General features: G+C 45.4%; 1 protein-coding gene across 3 annotated transcripts in view; it reads left to right on the forward strand.

The window, feature by feature from the left end:
• The window catches only part of LOC139367212 (RNA-binding protein 33-like), a 51,540-nt gene that overhangs the window by 21,736 nt on the left and 5,080 nt on the right, over positions 1-24,724 (forward strand). Inside the window, exons 9-18 of one of the 3 annotated variants that reach the window (XM_071105404.1) lie at positions 8,066-8,363; positions 11,327-11,388; positions 14,925-15,060; positions 15,656-16,035; positions 16,742-17,044; positions 17,282-17,593; positions 19,157-19,807; positions 21,870-22,037; positions 24,037-24,237; positions 24,631-24,719. In XM_071105404.1, coding sequence (XP_070961505.1) covers positions 8,066-8,363; positions 11,327-11,388; positions 14,925-15,060; positions 15,656-16,035; positions 16,742-17,044; positions 17,282-17,593; positions 19,157-19,807; positions 21,870-22,037; positions 24,037-24,237; positions 24,631-24,719 — 2,600 coding nt within the window. The remainder of the gene's footprint in view (positions 1-8,065; positions 8,364-11,326; positions 11,389-14,924; positions 15,061-15,655; positions 16,036-16,741; positions 17,045-17,281; positions 17,594-19,156; positions 19,808-21,869; positions 22,038-24,036; positions 24,238-24,630; positions 24,720-24,724) is intronic. The other 2 variants (XM_071105405.1, XM_071105406.1) reach the window with 2 other exon arrangements.

Consider the following 24,724-nt stretch of genomic DNA (forward strand, 5'->3'; position numbering starts at 1 on the left):
ATGGAAGGAGAGTTGTGTGGTGTTGACACTCGTTTGTAGCTTTGTTAGTACAGTGTCCAAAGAAGGGCCAGATGTATACAGAATGGTGTCGTCTGCGTAGAGGTTGATCAGAGAATCACCAGCAACAAGAGCGACATCATTGATATATACAGAGAAAAGTCGGCCCGAGAATTGAGCCCCGTGGCACCCCCATAGACTGCCAGAGGTCCGGACAACAGGCCCTCTGATTTGACACACGGAACTCTGTCTGAGAAGTAGTTGGTGAACCAGGCGAGGCAGTCATTTTAGAAGCCAAGGCTATTGAGTCTGCTGAAAATAATGTGGCAATTGACAGAGTCGAAAGCCTTGGCCAGGTCGATGAAGACTGCTGCACAATACTGCTCACCTTGTCTTCTCCGGACAAGCTTTTTTCCGGATTCCCCAAAGAATCGGAAAGGGAATTCATCATGAAAAAAAATTACTTTACCCCAGTCCTCAGCAGTTCAATCCCTGCAGAATATCAGTTTGTCCCTGATGTTTTTCCTGGAGAGAAGTGGCTTCTTTGCTGCACTTCTTGACACCAGGCCAACCTTGCCTCACTCACACCTGCCTGCTGCCATTCCTGAGCTGCCATTCCTGAGCAAGCTCTGTACTGGTGGTGCCCCGATCCCGCAGCTGAATCAACTTTAGGAGACGCTCCTGGCGCTTGCTGGACTTTCTTGGGCGCCCTGAAGCCGCCTTCACAACAATTGAACCACTCTTCTTGAAGTTATTGATGATCTGATAAATGGTTGATTTAGGTGCAATATTACTCGCAGCAATATCCTTGCCTGTGAAGCCCTTTTTGTGCAAAACAATGATGACAGCACATGTTTCCTTGCAGGTAACCATGCTTGACAGAGAAAGAACAATGATTCCAAGCACCACCCTCCCTTTGAAGCTTCCAGTCTGTTATTTGAACTCAATCAGCATGACAGAGTGATCTCCAGCCTTGTCCTCGTCAACACTCACACCTGTGTTAATGAGAGAATCACTGACATGATGTCAGCTGGTCCTTTTGTGGCAGGGCTGAAATGCAGTGGAAATGTTTTTTTGGGGGGGGATTTAGTTCATTTGCATGGCAAAGAGGGACTTTGAAATTAATTGCAATTCATCTGATCACTCTTCATAACATTCTGGAGTATATGCAAATTGGCATCATATAAACCGAGGGAGCAGACTTTGTGAAAATTAATATTTGTGTCATTCTCAAAACTTTTGGCCACGACTGTATATTGGTTCCTGACTTCCCTGAAAAGTTGCGTATCGCGGGGACTATTCGATGCAAATGCAGAGAGCCACATGATGTTTTTGTGCCTGTCAAAGGCAGTCAAGTTCTTAGTTCTCCAATTTTTGAGTGGGTCATGCTTATTTAAGATGGAGAGGAAAGCACTTTTGAAGAGCAACCAGGCATCCTCTACTGACGGAATGAGGTCAATATCCTTCCAGGACACCCGGGCCAGGTCGATTAGAAAGGCCTGCTCGTTGAAGTGTTTTAGGGAGCGTTTGACAGTGATGAGGGGTGGTCGTTTGACCGCGGACCCAGTACGCACGCAGGCAATGCGGCAGTGATCGCTGAGATCCTGGTTGAAGACAGTAGAGGTGTATTTAGAGGGTAGTTTAGTCAGATTGATATCTAAGAGGGTGCCCATGGTTACGGATTTAGGGTTGTAACTGGTAGGTTCTTTGATTTGTGTGAGATTGAGGGCATCTTGCTTAGATTGTAGGACGGCCGGGGGTGTTAAGCATGTCCCAGTTTAGGTCACTTAACAGTGCGAACTTCCCTCAAACCTCGGGCCGAGGGGGGTCTATAACAAGCGGTAGCGGTGTGGGACTTGTTTCAGGAAATGTGTATTTTGAACAGTAGAAGCTCGCATTGTTTTGGCACAGACCTGGATAGTATGACGGAACTCTGCAGTAGATTGCAACTCTGTCCCCTTTGGAAATTCTATCTTGTTGCGAAATGTTATAGTTAGGGATGGAAATTTCAGGAATTTTGGTGGCCTTCCTAAGCCAGGATTCAGACATGGCTAGGACATCTGGGTTGGTGGAGTGTGCTAAAGCAGTGAATAAAACAAACTTGGGGAGGAGGCTTCTAATGTTAACATGCATGAAACCAATGCTTTTACGGTTATAGAAGTCAACAAATGAGAGCGCCTGGGGAATGGGAGTGATGCTGGGGGCTGCAGGGCCTGGGTTAACCTCTACATCACCAGAGGAACAAAAGAGGAGTAGGATAAGAGTACAGCTAAAGGCTAAAAGAACTGGTTGTCTAGTGCGTTCGGAACAGGGAGTAAAAGTGTCTGGGCGTGGAAGAATAGATTCAAGGCATATTGTACAGACAAGGGTATGGTAGGATGTGAGTACAGTGGAGGTAAGCCTAGGCATTGAGTGACGATGAGAGAGGTTTTGTCTCTAGAGGCCCCATTTAAGCCAGGTGCTTTTTTCGCCAATGTGCTTGTTAAAACATCAACCGTTTGGCGAAGTAGGCTGTGATTCAATGATAAATTAACAGGCACCGCATCGATTATATGCAACGCAGGACAAGCTAGATAAACTAGTAATATCATCAACCATGTGTAGTTAACTATTGATTATGTTCAGATTTGTTTTTTATAAGATAAGTTTAATGCTAGCTAGCACCTTACCGTGGCTCCTTGCTGCACTCACGTAACAGGTAAGCCTGCCACGCAGTCTCCTCGTGGAGTGCAAAGTAATCGGCCATAATCGGTGTCCAAAAATGCAGATTACAGATTTATGAAAACTTGAAATTGGCCCTAATTAATCGGCCATTCCGATTAATCTGTCGTCCTCTAATATGTAGTAATGAAAGACTAAAATTGCTGTTTTGAATTTGGTCAAGTTTAGTGTGGGAGAGGTGGAAAAACTATTATCCATCAATAATGATAAGCCACCAGGTATAGAAAACCTTAATGGGAAACTATTGAGAATGGTAGCAGACTTTATTCCCACCCCTATTTGCTACAGTGCCTTGCAAAAGTATTCATCCCCTTTGGCGTTTGTCCTATTTTGTTGCATTACAACCTGTAATATACATTTATTTTTATTTGGATGTCATGTAAAGGACATACACAAAATAGTCCAAATTGGTGAAGTTAATTTTTTTTTTTTTTTTTTTTTTTTTAAACAAAAGTGGTATGTGCATATGTATTTATCCCCTTTGCTATAAAGCCCCTAAATAAGATATGGGCAACAAATTACCTTCAGAAGTCACATAATTAGTTAGATTGCACACAGGTGGACTTCATTTAAGTGTCACATGATCTCAGTGTATATATACACCTGTTCTGAAAGGCCCCACTGAAGGGCCCAACCCTGGTTTATGGATTAACATTTAAATGTCTTGGAATGGCCTAATCAAAGCCCAGAACTCAATCCAATTGAGAGTCTGTGGTATGATTTAAAGATTGCTGTACACCAGCGGAACCCATCCAACTTGAAGGAGCTGGAGCAGTTTTGCCTTGAAGAATGGGCAGAAATCCCAGTGGCTAGATGTGCCAAGCTTATAGAGACGTACCCCAAGATACCTGCAGCTGTAAGTGCTGCAAAAGGTGGCTCTACAAAGTATTGGCTTTGGGGCTGGTGAATAGTTATGCATGTTCAAGTTTTCTGTTTTTTTTTGTGTTATTTCTTGTTTGTTTCACACAAAAATATTTAGCATCTTCAAAGTGGTAGGCATGTTGTGGAAATCAAATGATACAATCCCCCCAAAAAATCTATTTTAATTCTAGGTTGTAAGGCAACAAAATAAGAAAAATGCCAAGGAGGGTGAATACTTTCGCAAGCCACTGTATATATTTAACCAAAGCCTAAAGGAGTGTCTGTCCACAGGTGTGGAATGAAGCTAAAGTAATTCCACTACCTAAAAATAGTGAAGCACCCATTGCTGGTTCTAACAGCTGCACAATCAGTTTGCTATCTGTTCTTAGTAAATTGATGGAGAGAATTGTGTTTGCCCAAATAAGTTAACTACTGACTTTCAGCATGCATATAGGGCACTCAACAGTACTGCACTGACTCAGATGACTGATTTGGTTAAAATAAATGGATAATAACATGATAGTTGGAGCTGTATTGTTAGATTTCAGTGCAGCCTTTGATGTTATTGATCATAAATTGTTAGTGACAACTAAACTCACTTGCTACGGCTATACATTGCCTGCCATCACATGGTTGGAGAGTTATTTATCCAATAGAACCCGGATTTTGTTCTTCAATGGAAGCTTTTCTAATATCAGATATGTACAGTGCGTTGTCCCTCTGGGCACTTCCCTTTAGACGTTAATCTTCTCTATTTTTACAAATTGTTTTACACAAAGCTATACTGAAAAAAGTATAAATGCCACATGTAATGTGTTGGTTTCATGAGATTAAATAAAATAAATATTCCATACACTCACAACAAGCTTATTTCTCTCAAATTTTGTTTAGAAATTTGTTTACATCCCTGTTGGTGAGCATTTCTCGTTTGCCAAGATAATCCACCTGACAAGTGTGGCATATCAAAAAGCTGATTAAACAGCATTATCATTACACAGGTGCACCATGTGTTGGGGACAATAAAAGGCCATTCTAAAATGTGTAGTTTTGTCACAACACAATGCCACAGACGTCTCAAGCCTTTGAGGGAGCTTGCAATTGGCATGCTGACTGCAGGATTGTCCACCACACCTGTTTCCAGATAATTTTATGTTAATTTCTCTACTATAAACCACGTCCAACTGCGTTTTTAGAGAATTTGGCAGTAAGTAAGTCTAACCAGCCTCATAACTGCAGACCACGTTTAACCACACCATCCCAGGACTTCCACATCCGGCTTCTTCACCTGCGGGATCGTCTGAGACCAGCCACCCGGACAGCTGATGAAACTGTGGGTTTGCACAACCAAATAATTTCTGCACGAACTTTCACAAACCGTACCAGGGGGTCTTGACCTGACAGCAGTTCGGCGTTGTAACGGACTTCAGTGGGCAAATGCTCACCTTCGATGGCCGCTGATGAATCCCGGTTTCAACTGTAAACATCAGTATGGCGTCGTGTGGGTGAGAGGTTTGCTGATGTCAATGTTGTGAACAGAACCTCACTGCCACCATGGGGCAATGGTATGGGCAGGCATAAGCTACGGAAAACAAACACATTTGTATTTTATCAATGACAATTTGAATGCAAAGATACCGTGATGAGATCCTGACGCCCATTATCATGCCATTCATCCAACGCCATCACCTCATGTTTGTTTGATAATGAATAGCCCCATGTGGCAAGGATATGTACACTTCCTGGAAGCCAAAAATGTCCCAGTTCTTCCATGGCCTGCATACTCACCAGACATGTCACCCGTCGAGCATGTTTGGGATGCTCTGGATCGACGTGTACGACAGAATTCTCTAATTCCGGCCAATATCCAGCAATTTTGCATCGGTATTGAAGTGTGGATTAGGATTAAATCCATAGATTAGGGCCTAATGAATTTATTTCAATATAACTGTAAATTTAATTTATATGTAACTCAGTAAAATCTTTGAAATTGTTTCATATTGCGTTTATTTTTGTTCAGTGTAGGACTATGTATGAGAGTATGGATTATTCCATACTCTACATGTCAGCACCCAATGCCAGTGAACTCACTGACATTATTAATGAGTTAGTCAGTATCACAATGGGTGATTTTAATAATAAATACAACTAAAACTAAAAGCATTGTATTTGGTTCAAAACATTCTCTAAGACCTAAACCTCAATTGGAGTTGTACATAAAGGGAGTGACCATTGAGGAAGTTAAACTTCTTTGTAGAACAATGGATGGTCAGTTATCATGGGCAAGTCATATTGACAAAGGTTTTGTAAAGATGAGGGGTATATCTGTTATAATTTTTGACACATTAACTGTTTGTTGTTCAGGCTCTGGTCTTGTTCAATCTTGATTACTGTCTGGTAATATGGTCAAGTGCAGCAAAGAAAGACCTAGCAAAGCTGCAGCTGGCTCAAAACAGAGCCGCATGCCTTGCCCTTAACTGCACATAGAGAACTAACATCAACAGTGTTTCCTGGTTGAGATATTAACTGCTTCTCTTTTAGTTATGAGAAATATTAGTGACACAAATTCCAGATTTTCTGCATAATCAAATAACTTTCAGCTCAGACACCCATACATACCCCACAAGACATGCCACCAGGGGTTTCTTCACAGTCCCCAAGTCCAAAACAAAATCATGGCAACGTGCGGTTTTAGACAGAGCCTTGATCGCATGGAGCTCCCATCTCTAATTACTCAAGCAAAATTACCTTAAAAAAAAAAGATTACAAAATAACTTGTGGAATGAGGTGGACTTTGAGGGGACACACATTATTTTATTTGTACTGTTTGGATTATTATTTTTGTTGCATTATTTGTACAAAACATTAGGAACAACTTCCTAATATTGAGTTTCACCCACTTTTGCCATCAGAACATTTTTAATTTGTTGGGGCATGGCCTCTACAAGGTGTCAAGCATTCTATAGGGATGCTGGCACATGTTGACTCAATGCGTCCCACAGTTGTCAAGTTGGCTGGATGTCCTGTGGGTGGTGGACCTTTCTTGATACATACTCATTTAAATCAAATGTATTTATATAGCCCTTCGTACATCAGCTGATATGTCAAAGTGCTGTACAGAAAGGTGTAGAAGCACGGTGGCAAGAAAAACTCCCTAGAAAGGCCAAAACCTAGGAAGAAACCTAGAGAGGAACCAGGCTATGTGGGGTGGCCAGTCCTCTTCTGTCTGTGCCGGGTGGAAATTATAACAGAACATGGCCACGGTGTTCAAATGTTCATAAATGACCAGCATGGTCGAATAATAATAAGGCAGAACAGTTGAAACTGGAGCAGCAGCACAGTCAGGTGGACTGGGGACAGCAAGGAGTTGTCATGTCAGGTAGTCCTGGGGCATGGTCCTAGGGCTCAGGTCAGTTGAAACTGGAGCAGCAGCACGGCCAGGTGGACTGGGGACAGCAAGGAGTCATCATGCCAGGTAGTCCTGGGGCATGGTCCTAGGGCTCAGGTCCTCCGAGAGAGAGAAAGAAAGAGAGAAGGAGAGAATTAGAGAACGCACACTTAGATTCACACAGGACACCGAATAGGGCAGGAGAAGTACTCCAGATATAACAACCTGACCCTAGCCCCCCCGACACAAACTACTGCAGCATAAATACTGGAGGCTGAGACGGGAGGGGTCAGGAGACACTGTGGCCCCATCCGAGGACACCCCCGGACAGGGCCAAACAGAAAGGATATAACCCCACCCACTTTGCCAAAGCACAGCCCCCACACCACTAGAGGGATATCTTCAACCACCAACTTACCATCCTGAGACAAGGCTGAGTATAGCCCACAAAGACCTCCGCCACGGCACAACCCAAGGGGGAGGGGGGGGGGGGCGCCAACCCAGACAGGATGACCACATCAGTGAATCAACCCACTCAGGTGACGCACCCCCTCCAGGGACGGCATGAGAGGGCCCCAGTAAGCCAGTGACTCAGCCCCTGTAATCGGGTTAGAGGCAGAGAATCCCAGTGGAAAGAGGGGAACCGGCCAGGCAGAGACAGCAAGGGCGGTTCGTTGCTCCAGAGCCTTTCCGTTCACCTTCCCACTCCTGGGCCAGACTACACTCAATCATATGACCCACTGAAGAGATGAGTCTTCAGTAAAGACTTAAAGGTTGAGACCGAGTTTGCGTCTCTGACATGGGTAGGCAGACCGTTCCATAAAAATTGAGCTCTATAGGAGAAAGCCCTGCCTCCAGCTGTTTGCTTAGAAATTCTAGGGACAATTAGGAGGCCTGCGTCTTGTGACCGTAGCGTACGTGTAGGTATGTACGGCAGGACCAAATCAGAGAGATAGGTAGGAGCAAGCCCATGTAATGCTTTGTAGGTTATATATAGCATTTACTGTGCTATATATATATATAGGCTATGTTACTCGACATCTCTGACTTGTCGGTCTTCCATCACTCTCCCTCTACATCACTCCCGTTACCTCCAATTAGCGGTCTCCCTCGAGAATGACTCCCCCTCACCCACGTCATCATCTTCAGCAGCATCATCGTCAGGGTGGCCCTCGAGGGCCGTCCTTCCAGGAGCACAGCGGCGGCCCGCTGGCCCTACAGCCCCTCCTCCCCCTGCACATGGCCCAACGTGGGGCACCAGTCAGGCCCCAGACGGACCCACCACACCGCATGATGAGTCCCCCTCCCTCACACAACCACCAACAGCAACAGCAGCAGCAGCCCAAGAACATCCACATCAACCCCCATTTCAGGGGCCCTGCATCCTCCCCTGCACAAGGTAGGTCTGTAATTTGGGCTGCTCTGTATGTTTGCAGGGCCAAATAGCACCCCATTCCCTAGATAATGCACTACTGTTGGCCCTGGTCAGTGTAGTGCTTTATATAGGGAATTAAGGTGCTATTTGATACGCACACCTGGTCCCCTTTCATTGGCTTCTGACTTATTGTAATGATAGTGCCTCTTCTGTTGAAAGTTGTGAGTATTTGCAACTTAGGTGAAGGCATAAGATGCAATTCTGTTGGCAGTTATCAGTGCACTGCTTTGAAAAGTGTCAAGTTTGGGTTGAATGACATGTGGACACTTCTCAAAGCCATTAATAGGTTTGTTGTTTTTTTGGCAGCATCTCCATTCCTCAATCTGTTGGACTGCCATTGAAGTGTGTGTGTGTGGGGGTGTGGGTGGGTGGGTCGGTGGGTGGAGGAAGACAGGATAACGAGAGTGTTTTAGAGGTTGGCAAATGTCCCTGAACCCATACAGTGCATTTAGACCCCTTGACTTTTATACATTTTGTTACTTTAAAGCCTTATTCTAAAATGGATTACATCGCCCCCCCCCCTCAATCTACACACAATACCCCATAATGACAAATAAAAATCACATTTGCATAAGTATTCAGGCACTTTACTCATCACTTTGTTGGATCACCTTTGGCTGTGATTACAGCCTCGTTCTTTAGTCGCCTTTATGGCAGGCTATCATGTGCCTTTTAATGAGAAACACTGACTGAGTGCTGCAGAGATGGTTGTTCTTCTGGATGGTTCTCCCATCTCCACATAGGAACTCTGGAGCTCTTTCAGTGACCATCAGGTTCTTGGTCACCTCTCTGATAAAGTCCCTTCTCCCCCAGTTGCTCAGTTTCTCTCGGCAGCCAGCTCTGGGAAGTGTCTTGGCGGTTCCAAACCACTTTAATTTATGAATGGTGATGGTCATTGTGTTCTTGGGGACCTTCAATGCTGAAGACATTTTTTGGTACCCTTCCCCAATCCTGTCTCGGGGGCTCATGGCTTGGTTTTTGTTCTGACATGCACGTGCTTCTACACCTGCATTGCTTGCTGTTTGGGGTTTTAGGCTGGGTTTCTGTACAGCACTTTGAGATATCAGCTGATGTACGAAGGGCTATATAAATACATTTGATTTGATTTGACTGTCAACTGTGGGACCTTTATATAGACAGGCGTGTGCCTTTCCAAATCATGTCCAATCAATTGAATTTACCACAAGTGGACTTTGTTGTAGATACATCTCAAGGATGATCAATGGGAACAAGATTCTCAATTTCAAGACTCATAGCAAAGGGTCTGAATACTTATGTAAATTAGTTATTTCTGATTTTTAGGTTTAATGCATTTGCAAAAATTTCTGAAAACCTGTTTTCCCTTTGGCGTTATGGTGTGTAGATTGATGAGGGGATTTTTTTTTTAACCTCTTATGGATCCCTTAAGCGCGAATCCCGCTCGAATCCCGTTAGCGGGATTGATTTTTTTGCAAATTCAAACTACAGAAATATCAATATTCAACCTTCACGAAAATATAAGTGTAATACATCAATATAAAGCTTAACTTCTTGTTAATTCAGCTGCTGTGTCAGATTTCAAAAAGGCTTTACGGCGAAAGCAAACCATGCGATTATCTGAGGACAGCGCCCCGCATACCAACACATGAAAATACTTTTTCAACCAGGCAGGTGCGACACAAAAGTCAGAATTAGCCATATAATAAATGCCTTAGCAAAAAGATCTTCAAAGGTATCTCAAATGTCTGTGACAGTGAACGGTCATTTTGTTCGATAAACTCCTTTATATCCCCAAAATGGCCATTTATTTGGCACGTTTTTTTCATAAATACACCGGTTCCAACATGTCTACAAAGTATCTAATAAATTAAATGTAAACTTAGTCCAAACATTTCAAACAACGTTCCTAATCCCAACCTCAGGTATCCTAAAATGTAAATAAACGATCAAATTTAAGACGGAATAAACTGTTTCTAATACCGGATAAAAACAATGTGAAGCGCGTTCCAGTTCACGCACAACAAAAGACTAAAGCCCTTCAGAGTGACACCTACAAACAACAGCCCTACTTCTTCAGTTCTCAAAAGAAAAACATAGAACAATTTCTAAAGACTGACATCTAGTGGAAGCCATAGGAACTGCGATCTGTGCCCCCAAGTCTCCCATAGAAAACCATTGGAAAACAGTGACCTCAATTTTTTTCCCCCTGGATGGATTGTGCTCAGGGTTTCGCCTGTCAAATCTGTTCTGTTATACTCACAGACATTATTCTAACAGTTTTAGAAACTTCAGAGTGTTTTCTACCCAAATCTACTAATTATATGCATATCCTAGCTTCTGGGCCTGAGTAGCAGGCAGTTTTACTTTGGGCTCGCTTTTCATCCGGACGTGAAAATACTGCCCCCTATCCATTTTAGAATAAGGCTGTAATGTAACGAAAGGGGACAGTGTCTGAATACTTTCCAAATGCTCTGTATATACAATGTACTGTCCTTTACCATTTCTGCCGTTAAATTAATCCCCATTGCCAGTTACAACAAACTGATTATGAATTGAAGATGCATGTAATATTTACTGAAGTCAAAAAGCCTAGCTAATACTGTATGATGAAGTGGCCTCAGAGCCAAATGTACCCATCTACCTTAACCTGTGGTCCTTTAAGAGAACTACAACCGCATGCTTTTACTATGTCCATTCTTTAATTCCTTTTTGCCTCTGTCCAGATGGGTAAAAGTGGGAGCCCATTTTGGAGGTGAAATATAAAAACAGTTCTCAGACGAATGCTAGATCCACATTCGGTGCAATGTGTGAGGCTTAAAACGTGCCTGTGTAACAGCTCACAAAGGGGTGTCTAATGGACTGCCTCTCCTTCTCCCCACACTCGTTCTCTCTTCCTATTCCCATTTCTTTCTCGACCCCCAATCTTCTACATCTTTCTCTGTCTGCAGTGCCCTTGCTGCCTCCTGCCCAGAGCCAGCCCAGACCTGCTGTGGGTCCTCAGAGGTTCCCTGTGAGTAGCAGCTGCTCCCCCGTCTCCGTTAACAGTGTGGACCTTTTTGTGAGAGAAATGTCATTATGGCAATTAGATGCCCACTCGGGTCCAAATACTGTTAGAGCGAATCTGTAAACTCTGATACCAAGTCTGTCTGCACAACTGGTAATGGTTGATAGGGGCTTTAGGCAGTGGCTATGGTGGCAGGCTTAGTTTAGTTTGCACTCTTCATGGATGCGCTAGGGCTCAGACTGAGGTTGGCATCATAATGAAATCCTGAAATCAGGGCTGCCTCCCAAATTGAACCTTATTCCCTACATAGTGCACTCCATCTGACCAGAGCCCAATGGCCATAGGGTACCATTTGGCACGCAGCCCGGGATAAACCCTACCACCGCCAGTGAAAATGCCACTTTTTATTCGCCAGTGAAAATACCACTTTTTAGGACAAGTTTGTCCCAAAGCAGAACAGTCATTTTAGAAGGCAGTTTGAATGGGTAAAACATGCCCAAAACACAGTTTTTGTTTCATACTCAGGCTAAAAAGATAGTCAGGTAGTCAAAGAAAGCAATATGGAGTCATTGAAGAGCCTCAGAGTAAACTAGAACCCATTACAGAGATAACAGGAAAGGAATGCTTTTTTAAAGTGATTACAAACATTGTGGGGGAAGTGGATTGGCTAGGCAGCCAAATATGACTCAAATTACTCTCAACTGCATCCCAAATGGCACCCTATTCCCTACATGGTGCACTACTTTTGGTCAGGGCCCATAGTGCTCTTGTCAAAAGTAGTGCACTATGTAGGGTAAAGGGTGCCATTTGGGATGCCGACTCAGTTCTCCCAGCTAATGATGCCCAGGCATCAGTTGGAGCTGGTGCTGACTGACACCTTCCCGGGAAGAGTGTTTTATATGGATTTATGCAAATCAGCTTAAACATTTGAAAATGGTTTATGTCCAATTGCATTTGGCAAAAGGTTTACAAATGAGCCAGGGTCTCGCGTTAGTCTGTTATTTGGAAATTGCCTACATTTTATTCAGTCTTCCTCGTCTCCTCTCCATTTCAATTTTCCAGTGCCAGTTTCCATCAGTCTGTGATGGCGGTGGACATTGATAGCAGAGAGAGTGCTTCATTGTGTGTAGCAGCTGTTTTACACTTTTGTCAGAGTTTGAGGGAGAGGCTAAGCTGACGCCAAGCATAGTGTTGGCTTCCCCAGCTGTCAATCACTTTTAGGCTGCTGTTGCCACAGACGTGATTTGAAATACATGTGACAAAAAATGTGACCTGTAATATCCATGTAAGACTGGGCACCAGATTACAGATGATTATCATATATTATCAAATGTAATTGTTCAATGAGGTGGCGGAGATCATGAGATTATGCCCCTGTAATAATCTGTAATATTGTTATATGAACAATATTGTTAACCAGGGCTTCCAGTTAAGAGCTCATTAGGGTGCTATAATGATGAAAAAACTGCTAGTCAATAATATATTTTTCTGTTTGTAATTTGCATGTAGTTGAAATGGTATCCATTATATCAAGTGCTTGGTGGTGTCATACCATATATTAATTTAGCAGTGGCTCCCCGCTGCTTCTAAATCGTTGTAGCCACTCCAATAAAAACATTTTAATAAAAAATTGCTATGGTAAAACTAAAACCAGATATAAAGTATATAGAAAAGATAAAGGAGCTATATATCTTTGAGAACTCATGATCGACAATAAAAACTATTCAGATAATATAAAATAAAAATGTCATGACATGGGGGCCCCCATTGATTTTGTTATGTTTTAGTCACTCGGATAACATAAAACGCCATAAGCCATGGCCAAATGTGTAGAATTGCAGGAAATTTACTTTAAAGCAGCCAAAGAGGATAGCCTTTAAAATCTTTGGTCGGAGACCACGCAATTGGCCATGCCCACTATCACACCCCTTCATGTTAACTTTGCCACCGCTGCTGAAAAAAATCCTAGGGGAAACACTGTGGTGAAAGTATCATTATATTTAGCCATTTTATTTCAAATATGAATACATTGTAATATCTTCAGGTTAGATATGGAAAACATGAAAGTAGCCTTGGTTCCACATTGTCCAAGCTACAAAGAACTTTAAACGATGACATAGGAGTCCCATCGGGAACATTTTCTGTCCGACGGTAGAGGCACTTATCTAACATGTCTTTCAGACTCATTGGTCAACAGTACCATTGTCCTTAGAAAGGTGAAATCCCTCCCTCATCAGTGGCAACAATATGCAATTTGTACAAAACACTATGTCCAAAGAGGGAACAACCGAAAGAAATGTCACTTCTAATCCTCTTCGTTTCCATTTCTCATTGAATGGTTTGACATTTGGCCCGGTCCATTGTATGACATTTGTCTTAGCTAGCCCTCTTCTCTTTCCGAGGGGGATATCTGCAGCATCAGTTACACATTGAGCACCTCTCAGCCTGTTTATCGAGGATTAACACTCAGAGGATGAGCCGCGTTATCAAATTCATACAAATTTCCAGAGGTATTATGTATACACCCGAGCCTCCATTGTGTATACCGGACTGACCTTTGCAACAGAGCTTTAATGTCCAAACTAACAATGTGATCCGCTCCCTCTCCTCCTCTGCTTCGTTAAGCCCCGTTGATTAACTTTCTGTTAAGCAACTTTGGCGACTTTCTCCAGTCCAGCATTCAAAAACACCCCTCGATCCCTCTCTAAATGCTGTCAGTCTACCGGCGAATCAGGATGGATTAAGCTTAGATAGCATCTTAAGTCATTTATAAAGCGGCAAGGAGGGAGGGAGGTCTAAGCACCGCATTTGTGGAAGTGCCACATGTTGAGTTGAAGGTTAATTTTTCAACAGAGACTGATGTTTAAGAGGATAAAGGAGAGACGGGCTGTAAGGGGGGCTTCTTATTCCAAGGAGGGATTAGGGGATCGTTATCTGCTGCTTTTCCTTGAAGGTAGATTAGACGCAGCATGGTGGGGGGGATTGTGTGCTGTGTGGAAAGCTGTTGTACATACAAAATGGGTGGCTGGAACAAAGAAATTAGCACTGATTTAACCCAAGCCCAAAATGCTTTGCCATCCTTTTTCCCGGAACGCGAGCAGGTCACGTCAACAAAATGTATATGTTGGCGTTAGTGCAGGTTTACAATAGCGATCCTGTAATTCACATTGTTTCATACGATATTTTACGATATTGGGACCGTTTCTCAAATGGCCATTTTCCTGACCAAAATGGCAGATTCTGTCATGTTGCTATGATCCAATGACTACTCTAGTGAGTTATAGAGGTTTATTCTCAATGGTATTTTCTCTGAATATCTGTGTGCACAAATATACATTGCACGCAAGTCAACATCGTGCCTAATGAGAATAATCCTAGCCATTACATTTTGAGCTCTCACTCCCTTTCTAGTATAATATTATTACCCGAAATGTCCATTTTTTGGGGGGGGGGGGGGGTTTAATTAGTTTGTGATTACAGTGGTTCCCAATGTGAAATTAAATGCATGAGCGTTTTTGTGTGCTCCTCTCCCCCCATCACAGCGACCAGGGGACTTCCAGCAACAGCACGTGCCGGGTAATTTCGGCCAGCCGCCCCAGAGGCCCCCCCATCACATGGAGCCCTGGAGGAACCAGCCTCTCCCCACCCCCCAGGACAGAGAGCCCTTCTTCATCGGGGGTGAGACCACAGCCCTGCGTCCCAAACGGCACCGTATTCCCTTTTTAGCGCACAAATTTAGCGCACAAATTGTTTGTTGTCCCAAATGGCACCGTATTCCCTACATGGTGCACTAATTTGGACCAGGGAGCTCTGGTCAGAAGTAGTGCACCACATAAGGAACAGGGTGCCATTTGGGACGTAGCCCTCCTTACCTAGTCCCACACACCCAACTCACCCACCCATGCCTCCTTCCCTGCCTTTAAGGGGTTACGTCTTCTCTCTTAGCATATCTAACCCTTCTGGGCATTAACCCCTAGCAGTACACCTTCAGGGTACACTGCAAGGGTAATTGCAGAGTTCCATTAACTCAATTAATGCATGCATTCGAAATGAGTCGTGGCTCCTAATGTACATGCGTATCACTTCTCCATTTACTGCTTATGTGGAATGAGAATACCATCAAATATTTGTGTCGTGTTCTGTTAAAATAAATGTAAGCCTATGTATTGGCAGTCGCTGTCTGATGTATTGAAAGTGAGTGGAGATGAGACAAACAACTTGAAGTCTCAGTTGTGGTTCTTTCCCCCCTCCTATTTCCCCTCTTGTTCTATAGAGCCAGGGCGGTTCCCAGGGCAGCAGCTGCTCATGTTCGATCACCAGAACCCCGGCTTGCTCATGAACAGTAATAACCACCAGCTCTCCAGCCAGGGCCACATGGCCTTCAACCAGCCAAGCCCAGGGGGGTTCAACCAGCCAGGCCAGGGTCCAGGGGGCCAGCTAGGGATGTTCCAGAGAGAGCCCCCCAGACCTAACCTGCCTCCCCAGGGCCACCCCCAGAGCCACCAAGGCATGGCCAGCCTGACTGGACACAGCGGACCCACTAACAACCGGCTCTTCATGGGCCACCGTCAGCCCGGCTTCCCCCAGCAGCAGGGGACTCCCGGGCCGTTCCCTTCACAGCAGCTCCAGTTTGGGATGCAGGTACGGATGAGAGTAAGTGAATCTACTACCAATTAACGTGTGGTGGTGGCCTGCACTCTGCCTGTGCAAGAGGCGTGCGGAATGATTTAAGCGTTGGTCCACAAATGGGAATGTTATCTATTTGTTAATTTGTTTGTTTAGTATTTACTCTGCATGGAAGGGAATCTGTTCAGTTTGTATTGTAAACTCTGGCTTTTTCCAAGCTTCTTCACTATCCGTAATTATTCCGTACCTGTTGAGATGCATGTCAAATGTGAAATATGGGCCTTTTCTTATTTTATAAACCAATCGTGTATTTCACCCAGTTTTCTCTGGATTATTAAAATGTTGGAAACCCGAGTAATGATCTCATAAATAAGTCAAGCTCGTTGAATATTCCCTGTTAGTGAAGCAGTCATAAAAACTGTTCGTATTTCTGAGACCTCCCTCCCATGTGGTATGTATGGTGAGCCACAGACAAGAGTGCCCTCTAGTGTACGACTCGTAGTTCTACCTCGGGTTACCGCGGCTATATGAGGACACCGATTGGAGGTTAATCAAATGCATGTAACAGTTTCTCCTTGAAGAAGCTTGAATCGTGTGCGTACGACAATTCAGAACTGTGGCTTTTTCCCATGTTCAAATGATTTGTCAAAACCGTACGTCTTCAGACCATGTCAAAGTTCAACTCACTCATTCTGCCCGCTTTGTCTTTTTTTTGTTTTCAAATTAAAACTAGGGCTTGATGCAGCACGGCCTTCTCCACTCGCAGCTCCAGCATCATGACTTGCCTCTATCCCATCAGCAACAACAACATCAGCAGCACCACAGACAGGACCTGTCTCAGCCGCCTCTCCAGCACCACTCTCACCCCCATCCCAACGAGCAGCGGCAAGGCCCCATGATGCACCGCGGCGGGCAGGGCCAGCCCCCCTTCCACCAGCAGCAGCTGCAGCAGCACGGCAGCCCCAGACAGATGCACCCTAGCGGGCCCCGCCCCCAGAACTTCCAGCAGCGTAACGCCCCCATCAGGACGAGGATGGTGAGGAGCCGCGTTTTAGTTTTTCTCTTTTCGTTTCAGAATTGTGAAATGATTGTGCTCACAATCGGTCATAGGACTGTTTGGGTTTATGGCAAGTTCCAAACGATTTTTAAATGAATTGACATGCTTTACTTTCAATCAAAAACCCAAACGGGCACAAAAAGAAAATCACATTTGCTTGATATGCGTAGCCTATATAACCAATGTCCATACAAATCATCCCTCCCCTTTCCACAGAGCCCCCCTGCCCCCAAACTCATTCCCCAGCGCAACAGCAACCTCCGCGAGCTCCCCGTGGCACCTGGCAACCAAAACGCGAACAACGTCCGCCCCGCCTCTGCGCCAAACGCCTCCAACGTCAGGCCCGTTGCCAGGGCAATGCAAGGAGGGGCGCGACCGGGCCTGAACCCTCGGCCGGTACCCGACGGTGGCAGAGGAAGAGCCCAGCCTGCTGCTGCCAACAAGGCTGAAGGACAGCTACCTGGGCCACTTGGAAGAACGGTGGTTCGCAGGGATTCCACAAGCACCCGACCAAACACAGAAGTACAGGTCAGTTCTGCACCACATGTAAATGGCACCCTATTCCCTATATAATGTAATAAAGCTCTGGTCAAAAGTAGTGTACTATGTAGGAAATAAGATGCCATTTCAGATGCACCTAAAAGGAGTGTCTAAATTAAACAGTGTTGTGGCTAAAACGGGAAAACAACTTGAAACGGCTGGGATTTCCATGTGCGACTCATTTGCAATATAGAAAGAATTTAGAAAATGGGCTTTTAGGTTTTATTTGAATCATTCTCTGTTATCACATATTCAAGGCATGGAGCTAATTTGAGAATGCTTTATTATTTTGACAGACGGTTTGCCTGTAAAATTCAGTAACCTGAGATAAGCCGAGCGAAGCCCGCCGTGATCCTAAGTGGGGTCGTTCTTTTTATTTAATGGCCCAATCATAAGGTTAGAAATGAGATGAGACTCGTTCACAGAGGAGTCCATTAGAAAAGGAATCAATACCATCGTAGTGTATTTCTCTGGGGTATCGCTTTTCATTGCTACTGTGAATGTCACACCAATTTAGACGGCTCCAATGGTAAACACTGTAACTCTGTGGTGCGTCTCAAATGGCACCCTATTCCCTATAGTGCACTGCTTTTAACGAGCGCTGGTCAGAAGTAGTGCACTATAATGGGAATAGTGTGAGGTAGAGCTGGGAATTGCCAGGGACCTCACAATACGATTATGTATTGCTATTATCACGATTCTATGTATTCACTGAGTGTACAAAACATTAGGAACACCTGCTCTTTCCATGACAGAATGATCAGATGAAAGTTATGATCCCTTATTGATGTCACCTGTTAAATTCACTTCAGTCAGTGTTGATGAAGGGGTTAAAGATGGATTTTTTTTAAATCCTTGAGACATGGATTGTGTGCCATTCAGAGGGTGAATGGGCAAGACAAAGATCTAAGTGCCTTTTGAAGGGGGTATGGTAGTAGGTGCCAGGCGTACCGGTTTCAGTGTGTCAAGAACTGAAACGCTGCTGGGTTTTTCCTCGCTCAACAGTTTCCTGTGTGTGTCAAGAATAGACCACCACCCAAAGGACATCCAGCCAACTTGACACAACTGTGGGAAGCACTGGAGTCAACATGGGCCAGCATCCTTATAGAATGCTTTTGACACCGTGTAGAGTCCATGCCCCAATGAATTGAGGCTGTTCTGAGTGCAAAAGGGTGCTGCAGAGGGACGAGAGAGCCATGAGAGAACCAGTTTTGATCAATCGTGGAAATAAAAGTGCTGAAAGCAAAATGGGCTCTTTAAAAAGAGAAAGCTATGAAGGAAAAACACTGGCGTTTTGGTGCAGGTACAGCAAGCCAGCGCAGAAATAATAATGCAAAATTGTCAGAAAGATACGCTATATCTGCTAAAATAATATCCTGATATGAAACTATCGATTTCTTTCCCCATCACTAGTTTGAGGGACCATTGGACTCTGGTCAAAAGTAGTGCACTATATAGAGAATAGGGTTCCATTGGGGAAGCAAGCCTGTGTTACTAGCACATTGTGAGTTTGTGTCTTTGATGTTTCTCATATTGTTGGATTTGTTGTAGGATCCGGACGAGGACGAGGAGACGCGGCAGTACCGTCTGAAGATCGAGGAGCAGAAGCGTCTCCGGGAAGAGATCCTGAAGAGGAAGGAGATGAGGAGGCAGATGCAGGCCAGCGTCCGCAAGAAGGAGCTACTGGAACGCATCAACGGCCAGGGTGACCCACAACAACAACAGCTGCAACACCACCAAGAACAACTGCAGCGTCCGTTTCCTCCGAAACCGCAACAGCACCAGCAAGGCACTTCTGCTTTCCCTCCCAGCGGCACCCCACAGACGCCCCCCGCACTCCGCCAGAACGTCAAGACCCACCTGACCAAGGGTGAGCAAGCACCGGCTCCAGGCTGGCAGGGCGGCAACACTGGCCCCGGGTGCCCTGGTCCCAACCCTCACCAGCAGGCCCAGTGGCAACAGCAACACGGGCAGCAGAGGAGGAACGTTACCCAGCTGAACCCTATCAGACCAGGTGGGGCCCCTCCCATGGGGAACATGCCCATTCAGGGAGTCCCGATGGCGGGTCTGGGTTCCGGCCAGGCCCAGTCTCTGGGGCCTAAATCAGGGGTGAAGAGAACTGTGATGCAGCGAGCCAACAGTGGAGACGGAGCGGGGCCACAAGTTCCACAGAAAGTAAGAGTGGTCAAGCTTCTAGGAGGGGTGAGTTCCTGGTTTGGCGATTTACTTTTGGACTGACAGACATAGGGTTGCAAAAATTCCGGGAGAATTCCGGAATCCGGAGGGAATAAATAGGAAATCCTGGGAATTTGGGGATAATGTACCGGAATTTTGCAATCCTAAATAAACAGCATCTTTGTTTAGTTTTGCCCTTGTCCTGCGGTTCGTTCGGTACCCTCTATTGTTTCCTTGAAAGTGAATTCAACGTAAGAATATCCAGATACTTTTAAAGGTCACCCACTCACTAGGACCACATGTTTTGTAACCTATTCAGAATGCCATATGGATCTCATTTTGGCAAGATGTATGCATAAAGTGTCCCATTTCCTTTGTTTTTGTGGTGGTATTGAAGATGAGGCGCTTCCACACCCATCTTAGCTTTAAAATGCTAATAGGAACCAGTCATTCATGTGAACTGTCTGGCATTTCTCTGTTTCTATTAAATGTAATTGGTGTTTGAGACACCACTGCTCTTAAAGGTTGGTGTCTGTCCTTTTTGAAGGCATACCCATATTGTTTTTAAAAGATCTAGACGGGGGAACTTTAAGTGCAAAACAGGCAAGACGGTTATGAGCCAACTCGGTCCAGATTCAGAAATCCCTCCTTTGTCAGCGTTGGATCATCTTATTCTCGTTGGTTCAAATCACTACTGCCGCCTTAATTATGAATTAATCACGGTTGTAAATTGGAAAAGGCTTTGTGTATAAACATTCGTATCTGTCGTTGATGAGGCAGTTGTGAGATGTGATGTATTTTGGAGTAAGCTGCTTTGCTCACATCCCAGAGGATAAGGATGTAAAGGCTGCATCGCAGGCTCTCTCTCTCTCGCTCTTTCTCTCTGCTGCCCTAAATGAAGATAACGGGAGTGTCAGCCACGTTAATAGAAACCTGTTCCTAGCTATCTGAAGTGCCGCATCTCCGAGGGAGAGAGAGGAAGCCCATAGCTGTGCTGAAAAAGCAGATTCTCCAGATGCTCTCTCCTCCGCCACACATTGTTCCGCTGTCATCGGCAGCCTGACAATGTTATCTCGCTCCCTCCCTCCCCTCCCTCTCTCAAGCAGCCGCCTCTCAGGTGTGTGAGCCATAGAAACGTCAACCCACGACTCGCGTCAATTAATCTTCCCCTTAGCAGGGCGGCTCTGCGCCATAATACCTGTGTAAGAAAGAGTCGCCACTTTTGAGGGAATTGGATTTGTATAGCTTAGGCAGTGCAGATAAGGGGGGGGGGGTTAATCAGGCAGAATAGGGCCCTACAATGCAACATGCGCTACAAAAGCCAGGGGGGTGGGGAGGAGACGGGGTGGGTTAAAGGGACGGGGAACATGCGAAGCCGGTGTCACTCGAGTGTAATGCAGCTTAGCATCTGATGGGTGCAATCAGCAGCTGTAGATTTCTATAGGAGGATTAATCCATTTACTGTGGGATGACGGCAGGAGACCGGTCAAAGTCAGATAGCACTGCGGTCTTTCTCTCTCTCCCTCGTATTGATCTGTCACATTAAGAGGAGGAGGAGGAGGAGAGAAGAGACAGCCTTCATCTCTTTCCGCGTGTGGGTGTGCATGTGTGTAGCCTGTACGGCCCTAGCTATCTGTAACTATTTAATAACGAGAGCGTAACCATGTTGGATCCATTCTCAGCATGAGGCCCACAGTGCTCCGCCTCAAAGCTAATGTCTTCATGGGTATTGTGGTGTGAGAACAGGAAAGCCAGACTGGCTTCAGATATTGCTGAAGGGCGCATTTCAACAGGACCTTTTTCAACCATTTTGATGTTCGATTTGATGTCTGGAATCCGTGATCGGTCTTGTGTTCTCTGCGTCGCCAGGCCCTTGACTCCATCCAGACCACACTGTGTAACAGTTAAAACCGAGAAATGAGAAAGTCTGTTGGTCAGGGTTTGCCCCCCAAATGGCACTCTATGGCCTGCGATATGTGCACTACGTTGGCACCCTATTCCATACAAAGTGCCCCCCCCCCCCCATAGGACTCCATTTAGGACACAGCCCTGCAGTCTATTTACTTTCCCTGTACTGTGTGAACTCTAGGGAGGAGATGTGAGTGGTGCCAGCGCCCCAATCCAGCAGCAGGCCGCCAGGCCAGCCCCCCAGCTCCGCCAGGGCCCAGTGAGGAAGGTAACCCTGGCCAGCCCCCCCGGAGGACTGCCCATACAGGGCCTGGTCACACAGGGGGGCAGAGGGGGCATGGGCAACAGGGTAGGTTGTTATATCTACTCACACCTATCACCATTACGAGCACTACACACAAAAAAACTGTGTTTGTGTCCCAAATGGCACCTTATTCCCTACATAGCCAGTTGAGGTGCCATTTGGGACAGGACCGGTGGACTCTAATCAAGGCAGAGCTAACATGGGTTACTTACCAGGGCCTGAAACTGTGTTTTTGGTCCACCAGCCAGTACTGTCATATTAAGGGCAGGGGTATTTTTGACAGGAGCGCTACCTAGAATTTTCATCTTTTAAATATAGATGTAAGAAAATCATCTCTTAATACATTGCTATTCGCTATGTTTTCATGCCTCTGGCGTTCCCCTGCCGTTTGTTAGTAGCTGTACCATTTGGAGCAGGTCTGGTAATAACTTAAGACAGGACAGTATGCCAGGTGTAGTGATGTTGACAAGCTGAGAGTCGGCGTGACACGACTGCTACACGGGGTCCCCTGGCCTCTCTGCACGCTTGTCACCAGCCCGCCGTCTCGGCGGACGGGACGGACGCTCTTGGCTCGGGAAAGGCAGCCACCATGACAGGGAAAGGCAGCCACCATGACGCCTGGTTGGCTGGCTCTCTCCTTCTTTGTACTCTGGGGTCGCTCCCCCTTTCCGCCGCGGTGGCTGGCGAACGAACACACCACTCCCTCCCTCGCTCGCTCTCGTATGATGATACAACAGATGCGAGCAGGCAGCATTCATGTTTTGACGTTGACACTGTATGTAGAAATATAATAAGTCAATCAAGCAAATGCACCAGCCTGGAGATGTTTATGAGAAAATTGAGGAGAAAAAACGGCAGGTTTTTGAATTTTCACTCATGCTGAAAAACAGTAGACCCTGGTAGATGTAAGTCTCTCTGGATAAGACTGCTAAAGGGCGTAAATGTACTGTTGTTCACTTTTTCCACATTTTGTTACGTTACAGCCTTATCCTAAAATTGATTCAATAGTTTTTTCCTCATTAATCTACACACAATACCCCATAATGACATAACGAAATCATGTTTTTAGAAATTTTTGCTCCTTTATAAAAAAGAAAAACAGGAATATTCAGACCCTTTGCTATGAGACTTGAAGTTGAGCTCAGGTGCATCTTGTTTCCATTGATCATTCTTGATGTTTCTACAACTTGGTTGGAGTCCACCTGTGGTAAATTCAATTGATTGGATATGATTGTCTATATAAGGTCCCATAGTTGACAGTGCATGTTAGAGAAAAAACAAGCCATGAGGTCGAAGGAATTGTCCATAGACCTCCGAGACAGGATTGTGTCAAGGCACAGATCTGGGGAAGGGTACCAAAACAATTCTGCAGCATTGAAGGTCCCCAAGAACACAGTGGCCTCATCATTCTAAAATGGACGAAGTTTGGAACCACCAAGACTCTTCCTAGAGCTTGCCCGCCTGGACTAACTGAGCAATCGGGGAGAAGGACCTTGGTCAGGGAGGTGACCAAGAACCCGATCGTCACTCTGACAGGGCCCTGACTTGAACCCAATCAAACATCTCTGGAAAAACCTGGAAATAGCTGTGCAAAGACACTCCTGTCCTACCTGACAGCGCTTGAGAGGATATGCAGAGAAGAATACAGGTGTGCCAAGCTTGTAGAATCATACCCAAGAAGGCTTGAGGCTGTAATCGCTGCCAAAGGTGCTTCAACAAAGTACTGAGTAAATGTAAATGTGATATTTCATTTTTATTTTTTATAAATTTGCTAAGATCTCTAAACTGTTTTTGCTTTGTCATTATGTGGTATTGTGTGTGTAGATTGTTTTTATTCCTCAATGTAATCCATTTTAGAATAAGTCTAATGTAATTGTGGACAAATTCCAGGGGTCTGAATACTTACTGAATCCACTGTAGATATCACGCATCTCGTTGCCACTCGGCTGAATGTGGAATTAAAACAACATACCTGCATAAGAGGTTCAAGCAGTTTCCTCTCTCTTTCCCCCCTCCCCCTTTCTTTCCTCCCTGCCTGGTGCAGGTGGTTGTCCCGGGGTGTGGCAGAGCCAGCGGGGCCGCGGGAGGGACGGGTCAGCTGGGCCGGGGGCGCCTGATTCCTACCAGACAGAGCCAGAGAGGGGCAGAGGACAGCCAGGCCTGCACTGTGTCCATAGACGGCCTCTCCACATCCACCACCGACGCGCAGCTCCGGAACTTGCTCAACTCAATCGGCCCCATCCAGGTAGGCCTTCTTTTCTTGTCTCCATCTGTTTTTGCGTCTGAAATGGCACCCTAGAGTGCTCTACTTTAAATTAAAAATGATATATATATATTTGAAGTAGGGCACTCTAGGGTGCCATTTGGGAAGCTTACCCTACTCTCCCTCGAGTGCTTCTCGGCTCCACCGGTAGAACGTCTTCTATGCTCCCTCTCATATTGGTGGACTCTTAACTAATGTGGATCCGATTGTGGTCTGCTAGCACCCTCTAGCTACAGAATGTAATATAACCACACCTGCCTCCCCCATCCACCCCTGCTCCCTCTTGTGGATGAGAGAAGCTTACGACGGGGGTAGCAGCAACTGCTCTGTTCTAAACACGCCTGCTTTCCCCTTGTTCTGCTTATGCTGCCGCAGATGTTCAAAATGCTGCCCCAGCAGAGGAAAGCCATTGCCAAATTTCACAATCCCCAGCATGCCTTGAGTTTCCAAGTCAGCTTCAACAGGTAAA

This window comes from Oncorhynchus clarkii, chromosome 15 (assembly GCF_045791955.1).
Source record: "Oncorhynchus clarkii lewisi isolate Uvic-CL-2024 chromosome 15, UVic_Ocla_1.0, whole genome shotgun sequence".
Taxonomy (NCBI): Eukaryota; Metazoa; Chordata; class Actinopteri; order Salmoniformes; family Salmonidae; genus Oncorhynchus; species Oncorhynchus clarkii.